The following is a 12345-nucleotide window of genomic DNA, read 5'->3' as shown; positions in this document are numbered from 1 at the left end:
TCACTTAATAAATAACACCAGTTTTTATGATTACATATTTTATTTATTTATTGGCACAGTAAAACAAAAGCAGCAGAAACACAGCAACAAAAACAGAAGCAAATTGTGCAAGTGAGATATCACAGGAATCTCACCTCAAACGAATGACAAGAAAATACAAAACTCCTAAAATATACAAAAATAAGCACAAGTGAACATAGGATCAAAATCCAAGCGTAGGGTAGTCTACAGTTTTGAGGCTCAGAGCTGTTTATTTTTTTGTACAAATCAAGGCCAGACTCAACTTGTTCCATTCAAATATTTGCAGGCTATCACCAGGAAGTTTCCCTGAAACAAAACAAAAAATACAATATATCAAAAATAATGAATATGGATTTTCATCCAAGAACTGGATCTAGTGGAAAACACTGCACACTCAGTGCAAAGAAATGGATAGGTTTACTGCTGCAGGTGTTCAAAGCCTGCCTCTGTGCAGATTGCACCTGGACGCAGAATATTCCTTTTAACCAGCTCTAACTTAACACAAAAGAAACTTTAACACCAGGCTTTAGACATCCACATGGCACAGATCTGAAAACAAAATACATGAATCCATTTAGTGGCCTAAATTTGTTCCAGGTTCAGTCATGGATGTCAGACGCTGCTATCGCTGACCAAACCTCATTCAACCCAGAAAGAAGATGAAAATGAACATTTTCTCCTTCTGTCGAGTTTCACTGGGAAATCAGATCAAACCATGTCATCCTTTTAATCATGGCCATTTTTAACCTCAGAGAAGTAACAGCTTAATTTAATATGATGGTCAAACTATCTCAGAGAAAGAGGTGCAGACTGAACATGTGCTCTCTTATGTCAAGGTTTGACTTTGGAATCAAAACCACGAGTCCTTTAAAGACATGGCTTTAAAGGACAAGTTCACCAAAAAATTAAAATGTAGTTATTATCTACTCAGCTTCGTGCCAATGAAAAAGTAGGAGTTTCTTAGTCAACAAAACATTTCTGACTCCATAAAGCTGTTAGAGTGTAATCAGTCCATCCTCGACCACGCAGGTCGACTGTGAAAGCAGCATTTTAAGACCCATATTTATGTTTCTTGTCAGACAGCGACATCTACCATCCGTGGTAATAATTACAGCTGCAAAAGAGAAAGTCAGGTGAAGTAGTAGAAGAGTGAAAAGTCTTTATAGGGAGAAGATCTTGGATGAATGGTTTGATACACACAGGGCCTTTAATCTTGACTGTTGTTCTGTCCAGTGAGAAACAAAAAGTCAACTGTGATTTTTTTTTTTACTTACTAACAAAGCTAGGTCACATACATACTGTAGGTACATTTGTAACTGAAATTACAGAAGTAATTATTGTTTAACCCAAACCACAATGTTTTCCTCGATCTAACCACATACTTTTCCCGTACACCTGTTTTCTGGTACACTGCAACGGGCATGTTGTTTTGGGAATGGTGATATGCGTCATCGCTGGCAATCAACCTGCTCAGTCGTTTTGGTGTGAGTTGTCTTGAGGATGTGTTGGCTGTAATCCAAGTCTCCAGAAGCCCTGAGGTCCCAAATTGATTTGAAAAGTCATTATTTATACCCTTATTAAAGCCAAAGTCTTCACTTCAGCCACTATCCTAATAGCGTTAGCTCACCTGTATGAAGTTGGTGCAGAGCTCAACTCAACAATTTTGGTTCTCAGGGCTTCAAGAGACTTGGATTACTCTGGATGAGCTTTATGGAGCCATTTTATGGGTTATTTGGGGTTGTTTTTTAACGAAGTCCCTATCTACTTCAGCTGTTTAGGAGAATGCTGTTTGTTGTGAAGCTCCAGAAATGTTTTGTTGATTAACTTTTCCTTTAATGTTGAAGCATTACCAAGCCAGAGGAGCTTAATCTAATGGTTAAATTGGTGTTACTTCACCCAAAATCAGTTTGAAATGAACACATGCTCTGTTGGTTTCAGTCAAATCAAACAAAACAATGTTGTTCCATATTCATAGCCTTTTTTATTTCTGCAAAGAAGCAGACAGCTTTTTCTAATAAATGATGGTCAAATTAACATTATCTCAGCAAAAGAAGTTTTAAGCTCAAGTCCACTGCTCACTTCTGTCAAGGGAAATCAATATCCTTTTTGTTCTTTAAATTCATTGCCTCAGTGTAACTCTGTAGCTCTGCTTCTCAGACCTCATTCTCTCATGCAAAAGAGCATATTTGATGGTTAAATTAGTGTTATTTCAGCAAAGACGTTCAAAATAAGCACATGATCTGTAGGTTAAAAAAAACCTACAGATCATATGGTTATTGTGTGTCACACAGAGTGGGGTGGTACATACAACAGTTGTAGTATCACATCCAAGACCACGGCCTCCACTGCTCCCTCTGATTCCACATCTACAGCTGCAACTCTGTTGCCATCCCTGGGGACACACATCCCCCACCCCTTCAAACATATACACTCCAACCCCCTGGAGGGTCAAAACCCAGCTGGTCAAACCACCTTGGTGAGGGTCTAAACATCGAAGGACTCAGAATCTCCTCTGCCTGAATGGGATGTGACCCAGAAGAGGAAGAGGATGGAGAGCCAGATGTTGAGGCGCTTCGCTTCAGGGAGCGAGCGAGGGCTGGAGTAAGCCCGAGTGAGCAAGAGAGTGACAGACGGAGTGACGTATGTGGTGCACGGTACTGGATCCGCATGTGGAGGGATAAGAGCCACATGTGAGCCTCTTGTCAGCACACAGGAGCTTTACCCTGATGTGCGTCCTCGCAGTCGCTCTCTTCTTTCAACAGATGCACCGGTGACATCTCCTAAAAGCTGAGAGGCAGCTCAGTGAGAGGTTTTATTTCACACGGCTCTTCAGTATTAGTCTGAGCGGAGCTTGAAAGCTACCGAGGCTCAAAGTCTCCCACTTCGCTGAGCCAGTCACTCTTAAATTGGAGGAAATGTAAATGACTTACATAATCAGCACCCTTCCTCGAACACACCGCCAAAAAATGTGAAGTCAGCGCTTAATAGGACTGTTGATAACTGTTTAAAAATAGCCAAATATAATCAGTCATGTTCAGCAAGTCAATTCACAGTTTGACCAAGTGAGCAGAATAAAACTGACACTTTATGTGGCTTCCTCTGCTGCATAATGAGGCTTATCCCTGACCCAGAGTCACGATCATCATGTGGGTGACGCAGAAGCTGTTGCTCCATATTAATCAAACTGTATTAATCCATTTCCGCATGTTGTGGATTTTAATTAACCATCATCCATACGACTGTACTCAGGGCGTGACTGTGCATTTATTTGATATTTGGCCTCTGTATGTGAACAAGAATGCAAGGACGGTGAAACAACTCTTCTTGGTAGCGAGCGATTTTTTCGTCCCTTCATGCTAGATTATTTCAATTAATTTCAATTTCACTTGGCAGCCCTTGACCACCAAGACAGAAGACTTTTTTTTCCGTTTTATTGAGACAGATTGGCCAAGAGTGTTGCTGCCATCTACAGACTCGAGATTACATTTGTGTACACACACACGCACACGCATGCACACACACAGTCACACAGCCACACACACACACACACAATGTAAACACCCGAGGCCTTGAATGAAAATGAAATGACCTGACATGTGTCTGCCTGCAGTGGAGACGTTCGGGATGCAGAGCATACATACAGCTCAACATGTGAGCAGATTATGTTAAGATCTCCTGTATTCACCTGTAGTAACAGCACGAGGGTGAGCGGTCAGAGCTGTAAAGGTTCAGAGCCCTTATAAAATATTCTGCCTACACAGTGGCTACTTAAAGGTGCACTGGACAGTTTTGGAAGCCGTCTTCAGAGGAGAATAAGGTCCCAGAACACTGTTGGAAACGAGAAAGGTGGCTTCTTAGAAGGGTGATGAAATATAAACAAAGGTTGTTTATTCAGTAATGAAATTAATCAATGAAGATTTAAAAAATTCTTACCCAAAACTACATAGTGGACCTTTAAGTATACAAACAGATGTTGACATACAGTCACTTAGTAGATCCTAATCTTATTTAGCTTGTTATCACTTAAAGCAATGCATTTGACTCATTTTTCCTTCTCAGATTAATTTATTATTTCATGAATAGATTTTCTGAATAGATTTCCATGAAACTTGGACAGAGGATGGTTCTCAGCCCAGAACAGACCCCATCAACTTTTGGTGCTGATCTGGAAAAAGTGACAGACCCAGGAATTTTTACTGACTTTCTTTAAAGGTGCATGTAGTTTTGTGGGAAAATTTAAATCAGAGGAGAAACATCTTAATTGATTGATTTTCATGACTGAGCAAACAAACTTTCCTCCAAAGACAACACAATTTTTATTTAATCAATGCTATTTCACTTAACTATTTTATATTTGCTGGAGGTAGCTACCTTTCTGGTTTCAAACAGTATTCTGGGGACCTTATAAATCTCTCAGGACAGCTTGTTTATTCAGTTAGTGTTATTACCTTATTAATGTTAATAAATGTAAGAAATATTACCTTTTTGAGTTAGATTTTCTCCCCAGAACCATATAGTACACCTTTAAAGGGCGTTTTTCAACTTTTTCGTTACATTCTCAGGTAGGGCTGTCACAATATCAGGTTTTCACAACATGATTATCATGGTCAAACAAATTACTTCAACGATATAATGCAATGTATATCTATACAAATTTGAAAAGACAATTGCTATCAATCAACCCTCAATATACAAAGACTCAAAGACTTCTGAAAAGGCAACCAGATGAACTCATCAACAAAAGATACAAAAGGCCGAACATCTTCGCTGGAATATTGACACAATATTATCACATGCGTATTGTTAAAAAGTGATCAAAATTTCATTTTTCAATATTGCGGCTGTCGTGAATATTTTGATGTCGTAACAGCCCTATTCTCAGGGAATAAAGCATGTATCTTGATGAAAAAAAACAGCCGTATTTAGGTGGCTGGAGTTGAATTTGATGCAGATCCGAATAAAAATCTGGATCTAGCGGCTTTTAATGTGTTATCTTTGACACTGGATTAGACTTGATTGAATTAAAGGCCACTGTTGTGTCATTTTAGTTTCTTCTGTCCTTCGCCATTAATCATCATGACCCCTGGAATTTTTCCTATGACCTCTTTGGGTGGTCCTGACCCACAGGTTAGGAACCACCGTGGGGTTTACATGCATTTCCTTGTAGGTAACGCTAAACTTAACCATACCTGATATGTGCCTAACCTTCGCTCGACCCCAGAGAAGACAGCTCATGATAAATGCTGTGAAGCCTGAAACAAGAAATGGTTAACCTCAGCAACGATCTGTCCCCAGTCGACTAACTTTAAGCTGAAAATCATGCAAATTTTACCTTACCTAAAATTAGACTCCCACACAGAGGTTTCTGTACCCTTGAGCTCCCCTGCCCTTGGGTGACCCTGGGAACGAATGCCCACGTTCCCCCTCCTGTCGCCAGCTGCAGACAAACTATAGCACAGCTCCCTGTTGTCTGTTTATCCTGCAGAAATCACATCACCTCCCAGGAAAAAGGAAGGTGGAAGGAGAAGGGTGCATGAGCCGCCCCCGTGACTGAAAATAGCATACCTCTCTGCTGGATGGGCCAACAGGCCGAGGTGCAGCAGGTGACATGTGCACCGAATGGACAACTGCTTAGAGAGTATTGGAGGAGATATTTTGGAAATGTCATGCACTGGCATTATTAGCATACCCCTTTGTGTTAGCCTGTGTGCGGGCTGTCACAGTAAGCAAGCAGAACAGGCAGGGGAGGCCTGCAAAGCTGGCAAGAAGGAGGCAGATTTATTATGGTTTTCATCAGCAGGGCACAATTGGGTGGGACACACTGGTTGTTCAAAGGCTTGTCATAATTTCTGTCATCTATTTAAAGTCAAACTCAGGCAACAAGCAAAGGCAACGGCTGTGTCAAGAGCAGGGCAGACGACTTGCATTCCACAGATGTCTGCTCCTTGGAAAAGAGCCCTGTTAAAATCACCATGTGCTGAACTACTTTCACTCCAATGGAAACGTTAACTACTGAACACCCACCCTCCCCTCCCCTCCTCCCCATATGTGGGAAAAAAAACAAAACACACAGGCTTATTTTGCCAGGGATGACTCAGCTTTCCAAAGGTGTGCTGTGAGAGCTACTTCAAGGAGTATTATGACAAGACACATGGATTTCTGTTGTTTCGTTTCACCACGTTACACAGAAGGGAAATGTTTTTACACCGCCAGCCTCACGAACTGAGAAATGGCTTAATTCGCATTGATAGCATTCCCAATGGAAACCAATTAGTAGTCTGTAGCTGCGAGCTGACCGGTTGCCATTTGATTTTCTTTTGGCTTGCTCCACAGAAGCATATTTCTGGAGAGATGAATTATGTTTTCCCACCAACAGAATGCAAGCAGGTAAAAGTTCCACGTCCAAGTCACGTTAGTGTGTTTAAAAACACCTCCATTTCCCTTTGTTTCCCCCTCCTGAACACTTTAGGAACCCATATTAAATCTCCTCTGCCATTCTGAATTAGGAGAGAGTGTGAATGTGTTTGGGGAGGGGGTAATCCTCAATAGCCTCTGGGTGTTATGCACACACTCTCACCAGCTGTTTTCATCAGTGTGGTGTTGTGGGGCTGAAAGCCTGGCGGGTGCTGCCTCCCTGTGTCTGCATGCTGTAACTGCTGCCGTTCGCAGTAATGGTTCTGATGCACAGTCACTCTCAGTGATACAACGGGTCAGATGAGCTGGCCTTGCACCGAACAGCAGAATAACTCCCATTACAGGCCGTATAGCTGTCATTGTATAGGTAATACACTCCTGCAGCAGCTGTCTGGAGTATGGCTCACGTCCCAAATCTACATCACCACAGTACAGTAACATTAGGGAATTGACTTTGGGTTAATACACTAATGCACCTGTAAGCTGGTGCCAATTGTGTAAGGGCCACTGGTTTCAGGCACGTGGTTTTGTCTTTACACAAGAATGGGTTTTTGGCAGTTTTGGGGATGACATGACCTGATAACTGGGAGGTGAAGGACGCTGCTCTCTCCTGTCTGTTTCCTCTCCCAGCAACATTATCTGTTTTCTCTTCAGCACGTTTTTATAAAGTCGCCCAAATAAAACACACCTCACATTGAGGATTTCTTCATGCGCAATTCCGTTGTCATAACTAGAGCCCAACTGATACATCAGTTGGCCAATATTAAATGCCAATATCGGCCGATCACAGATATATCAGTATAGGCGTAAAACATTTTTGTTTTTAAAGAACATAAACGAGCAGAAAACGACGCTTCGGGGAATTTGTAATTATTACATTTCAAGAGAAGTTTACTGTTTGAGTTCAACCAATGTCATTTCAGTTCACAGATGTTTGCCAACCACATTTGAGGGTAATTCACTGCAAAAATGTATATGTGTATATCGGCCGATATTTCAACATCAGAATTTTTTACTCACTAATATCATCGGCCCCAAAAAAGGCATATTGGTCAGGCTACATTCATGACAGCAGGTGAGCCACATGTGTTGGAAGCTTGTTGTTAATTATGTAGCCTATCAAAACCAACGTAATCCAGACATCACAACAACCAGGTGCACTTTTACAATGGCATAAGTAGGCCTACAGTAAATAGGAGAGGTGGCATCACATTTACAGGAGGGATGTAATAACAGAGAGCATCGCTCTCTCTCTGCAAAGCATGTGTGATTGACAGGAGACGGGAGGGGACGAGCGAAGGCAGATTGACCACTAGTTAATCGATCGCGAATGGCAATGTTCTCTAGAACGGATAACATCATTTATAGAATAAAATCCTAAAATGGTTTGCCACATATACCAAGTAAACTATATGTGTGGGAAACACTGCACCTCCAATGTTGTTGATGGCCGCCTGACTTTTTCTGAGAAAGCAAAAACAGCAGAAGCAAGTTATCGTGTGTTGATCATCGTTTATTCAAACTAAAATTACTTGTGGATTATCACAGAGACAGAAATACAGCAGATTAATTCAGTGTCTTCTCTGAGGCACACAGGAATAAGATCAACGCTAACAGTGAGTGGATATCGTTTTCTACCATATGTCTGTTAAATACAATAATATATAGAAAAGTAAAAAACAAAATCTTCATCTCTGAAAACAATCTGAAAAGAGCAACATCAGTAGATAAGTGATAAGGCTGGTGGAGATACAGTAGGTCCTTAGACAAAGTTACGGTTGACAACTTTGGCATCAGTGGATAAATCCCTTGTATAAAAAAGAAAACAGGAGGCACTTTCTTAAGAGCTAAATAAGTGGCACTGCTTGTAACACAATCACTTCATTATCATCAGCCTTTAGACCTTAGAGGAGTCACACAGGGTTAAAATGCTGGCATTGCTTTGTCAAATGGCACCAAGTATTGATATTGCTTCTCAGCAGGTTGATTTTAAACATGATTTAAACACTGACATGTCACGATGAAGACACATTAGGCACACACAGCTCAGAAGAAAGCCCCCCTAGTGATACAGAAAATAATCATTTACAAAATATTAACCTCAGAGTTCACAAGTCCAAAAAGGCCACTATCGAACAAATGTTTAAAATGCATGACTGGCTGGTTAGTGTGGAAGCAAACTGCTGCTGCAGTTGAAAGGGGCCCCAGAGGTAGGCTTGTAAACCATGCTGTTGGGGCAGAGGAAGCTGCTGCGACCAGGATTAACATTTCCTGCAAAGTGCCCGTTTTACTCCACTGATCTTTATACCGCTCTCAAGAGCAGCACCTGGTCCACAAACATAAACGTACATCGAGGGAATCCTGGTGGAAGAAAACTACAATGTTTTAGTCCCGGGGAGGCCGTCCCACACTAATTTACACAACGGTTGTTAAAATTCCCATCAGTTTCTCTCAGAGGTTTTTTTTCTCACAGCGCTGTGATGTTGATGGAGCTGAGACTGCAATTTGACTGCCTAATTACTTCAAGATACTTTGTAGTGTTTTTCCACCCTTTGTTTACCAAAATGGGATTCTCAGATGGGCATTTTGATCCCTTGCCAAAGATTCCTTCCTCTCTCTGCAAGGCAAAGAAAATAACCTATGGGCTGTTTGAGTATGACGTGCTGATGAAGTTACCTGCTCCACCAACACACTTTTCTTCTTCTGCTTCTCTTAGTACGGCTCTGCCTTTAGACTTCGATATAGGCAGCATGTAAACACCATCCCTATGATCTGGGGATTGGAGGGAGGGGAAGGAAAACATAATTTAGCAAAAGTGCAATCTCCACGGATAGGTGCTTATTTAATCTGTTTATGTGTTTGAAATTGTTTAAACAGCTTGCTCACCTGTACACAAGCAATCCCAACACCCACCGCTCCAATGATCTTCAGATGGTCCAGGATGAATGTCTCTAGTTTGGTGATGCAGCCGCCCTAAATGAAAAACAAAGCGTGTCCTTATGTTGCATCAGTTTATGTGGGAGTGTTGCTGGAGTCTCACTGCACACAAATGTTATGTATACCGTTCGGATATGACAGCTCTTCTCTCTCTGCTACACAATCTGACCGTGCTGACATACCGAGACATGACAGAAATACTGATGCGGCCACACGCACTAAAAAGTCAACCCCACCGACGCCCCCCAGCACCCTTCATCCTCTCACCTCCACCTTGTAGATGTTGGATGGGTGGTCCCTGCGGCCGCAGAGCTCAGTGGGAGTCTTACAGCAGCTGTCAGGCACCATTCTGCCGTGTGCGTCTCTGGAGCGAATCCAGACGCTTTCAGCCCAGTCGGATGAAATGTTGCTGCCACAGCACTTGAACTGACAGGAGACAGAGGAAGAGACATCTTAAGAGAGGAAGTTTGATGGTTGCAAAAGTATAGAAAGATACAGTTTAATATGAATCATATATATCAGAGATATTCCGATATCATCTTTTTCCTCCCAATATCAATCTCTGTGTCAGATCTTTGCATATTGGCAGATACAAGCACTGATGTGTGTTGGACGGACATATAGTATTATTGTTATTTTAACAGCTGTATACTACTAACCCTGTTTGGATGCTATTTTATGGATGTGGTTTAAGTTGTTGCCATAAAAAAAGTTGCATACAGAAGCACAGGATGCTGCTGGGATGTAGCAGGGTCCTGTTCCTCATAAACAAATCAAGTGGCATCTGATTGGTGGATAGACTTGTGTACTTGCCAATATTCAATTTGGCATTTTAGGCAGTATTGGATGCATATCCAATATTGGTATCACAAGCTTAATATATATGAAACAAGGAGTTCTTCTAAACAAGTTGAAAATTCCTAATGCTGTCCTTCACTTTTTCCTGCAAAAATGAGGGCAGTATTACAGCACAAAGGATTCTGCCATTGTGTAACCACAACAGGAAGAGGCATTATTTTCCCTGGCTGCTATCCCCAGGTAATGGTGGAACAACTGTGGAAACTCTACACTGCAAAAGATAAAGAACCTTTCTGATGGAGGAAGCAAAGAAGGGGACGAGGGAGAGTGATAGAAACAGAGGTAAAACAAGAGCGAACAGATGGACATTCAATGTGGAGAGCTGCGTTATTGTGTCAAAGTCTGTTCCCCCCGTTCATATGTGTGTCCCCTTACCACTGGGACTTGAGACGGTTCAAAATTGGCATTTTTACCAGAACAGTAAGTAACAAAACCTGCCTACTTATTTATACAATCAGGTGTTTGACTCTCCTTTTTCAAAGCACAGAGATCAGGGTTTCTGTGTCACTCATTTAATACTACACTATAGCAAAGATCAGCAAAACTTTGAGTATAATTTGCTGAAAGAGTAGTTTGACATTTTGGGATATAAGATTATTTGCATTCTTACTAATAGTTACATGAGAAGATCGATGCTACTCTGATATCAGTATGGTTGTCTCAGTCCAAAGGTAACAAAGAATGGGGTTATTTCTTGGGTGGGAGCAGTAAACTTCCTGCAGTCTCCATTAGCTGCCTTGTAACTACTCTCAGCCCCATTAGTCAAGCAGACAACCGCCTGTAAAAACACAATGCGCCTGAAATATATCATGATAATTAGTGAGCTTTAAAGGTGTTGGTAGGGCAGATTTTGTTACCTTTAGACAGAGTCAGGGCAGCTGCTGCCCCTTATTTTCAGTCTTAATGGTGCTAAGATGACCGGCTGCTGGCCGTAGCTTCATGTTTAACAGACAGATGTGAGAGTGGTGTAAGTTCTCTCAACTAACTCTCACCGTAAAGCAAGTGTTTTTCCCAAAATGTGACAATGCAACAAGTCAAAACTAATTATTGGAAATGATATAAAACAAAAAGTTTAGCAGAAAGAACAAAGAATAAATGCTGACATCTGACAGCCCAGGGCGTCTCATACTTTAAAACACTGAGCATAAAAAATGAGTCTGAACTGAAGTCTCAACTGCAGCTCAGATTTACCCACTCCTTCATGTGCTGTCAACTGGTATAAGCATAGAGTGTAAATTACAGCACAGAGTTCAGACTAGTCCATCATCCTTAGCTGAGGGGACTTGAACCGGATTTGTTTTGACTCGCACTCATCACGGAAATCTCTAATCTGATGGGATGATAGGTTACCAAACACTGTCCAATCAACAGGCCACATGTGAGTCCATGTGACTTTTGCTAAAAAAGCTCTGGTTCTCTCAACACAGGCAGTTTTTCAGTATATACACTGTTAAAAGTTAAGTTCAGGTAGTCGTATCCTGCCATCTACCCATCCTTTAATGCAGACACTTACCTCCTGCTGCAGCTTATCAACAGCCCTGGTGATTTGCTCATGGTTGTTCTGTTGATACTTCTGGGTCATGGTCTCCCGCAGGTTCTGCTTCAGCTCCTCATTCAACTGTTCAGACACACAGGCACAGATATAAGCGCTTGCAGACCAAGACAAAAATCTCAGGCTGGCGCAGAGCATGACCATGTGATAAATTAGTTGCAATTGTTGAGTCTGTAACTGATGAGATTTACAGCAGAGTGACTTTAAACGGTCTCCTGGCGATACATGTCATGGACAGCAGCCCCAACAACAGAGGAGCAGACGAAACCGGGGCAAAGGCACAGGAAGTCGGTGTTGTTTCTTTTTTTTTTGTTCTCGAGACCAGTGACAGAAACGCTCACTGGAGGAGCGCGAGGTCTGGGGGGCTCAGTTTCTATGGCAACGAGCCAGCTGGGAAACCACTGTAAATCAAAGCGTGAAGGAGATATCAAGGGAATGAATGATGAAGAGAGGAAGGGAGGGAGGGCAGAGAGAGATCAGAGACGGGAGGTGAAGACAAAGAGGAAGAGGAAAGGAGGAAATAGGTGGGATGTGAAGCGGGGATGGGTTGGTTTTTATTTTAC

The 12345-nt window shown here is 41.9% G+C and overlaps 1 protein-coding gene across 3 annotated transcripts in view; it reads right to left on the bottom strand.

Annotated features, from left to right (window-relative positions):
* Window positions 1-262: 262 nt before the first annotated feature.
* Window positions 263-12345, bottom strand: part of LOC311260079 (CD151 antigen-like) — a 34928-nt gene continuing 22845 nt past the window's right edge. The window contains exons 5-9 of one of the 3 annotated variants that reach the window (XM_084357591.1): window positions 11744-11848; window positions 9640-9798; window positions 9322-9408; window positions 9112-9207; window positions 263-327 (exon numbers count right to left, since the gene is read on the bottom strand). In XM_084357591.1, the coding sequence (XP_084213717.1) occupies window positions 9148-9207; window positions 9322-9408; window positions 9640-9798; window positions 11744-11848 (411 nt within the window). In that variant the 3' untranslated portion in view covers window positions 263-327; window positions 9112-9147. Of the gene's footprint in view, window positions 328-7927; window positions 9208-9321; window positions 9409-9639; window positions 9799-11743; window positions 11849-12345 lie in introns of those variants that run through there. The other 2 variants (XM_084357590.1, XM_084357589.1) reach the window with 2 other exon arrangements.

Source organism: Pagrus pagrus (assembly GCF_965226575.1).
Source record: "Pagrus pagrus genome assembly, chromosome: 1".
NCBI classification, from domain to species: domain Eukaryota; kingdom Metazoa; phylum Chordata; class Actinopteri; order Spariformes; family Sparidae; genus Pagrus; species Pagrus pagrus.
The sequence above is the reverse complement of the archived record's forward strand: the minus strand, read 5'-3'. Positions and strand labels throughout refer to the sequence as shown.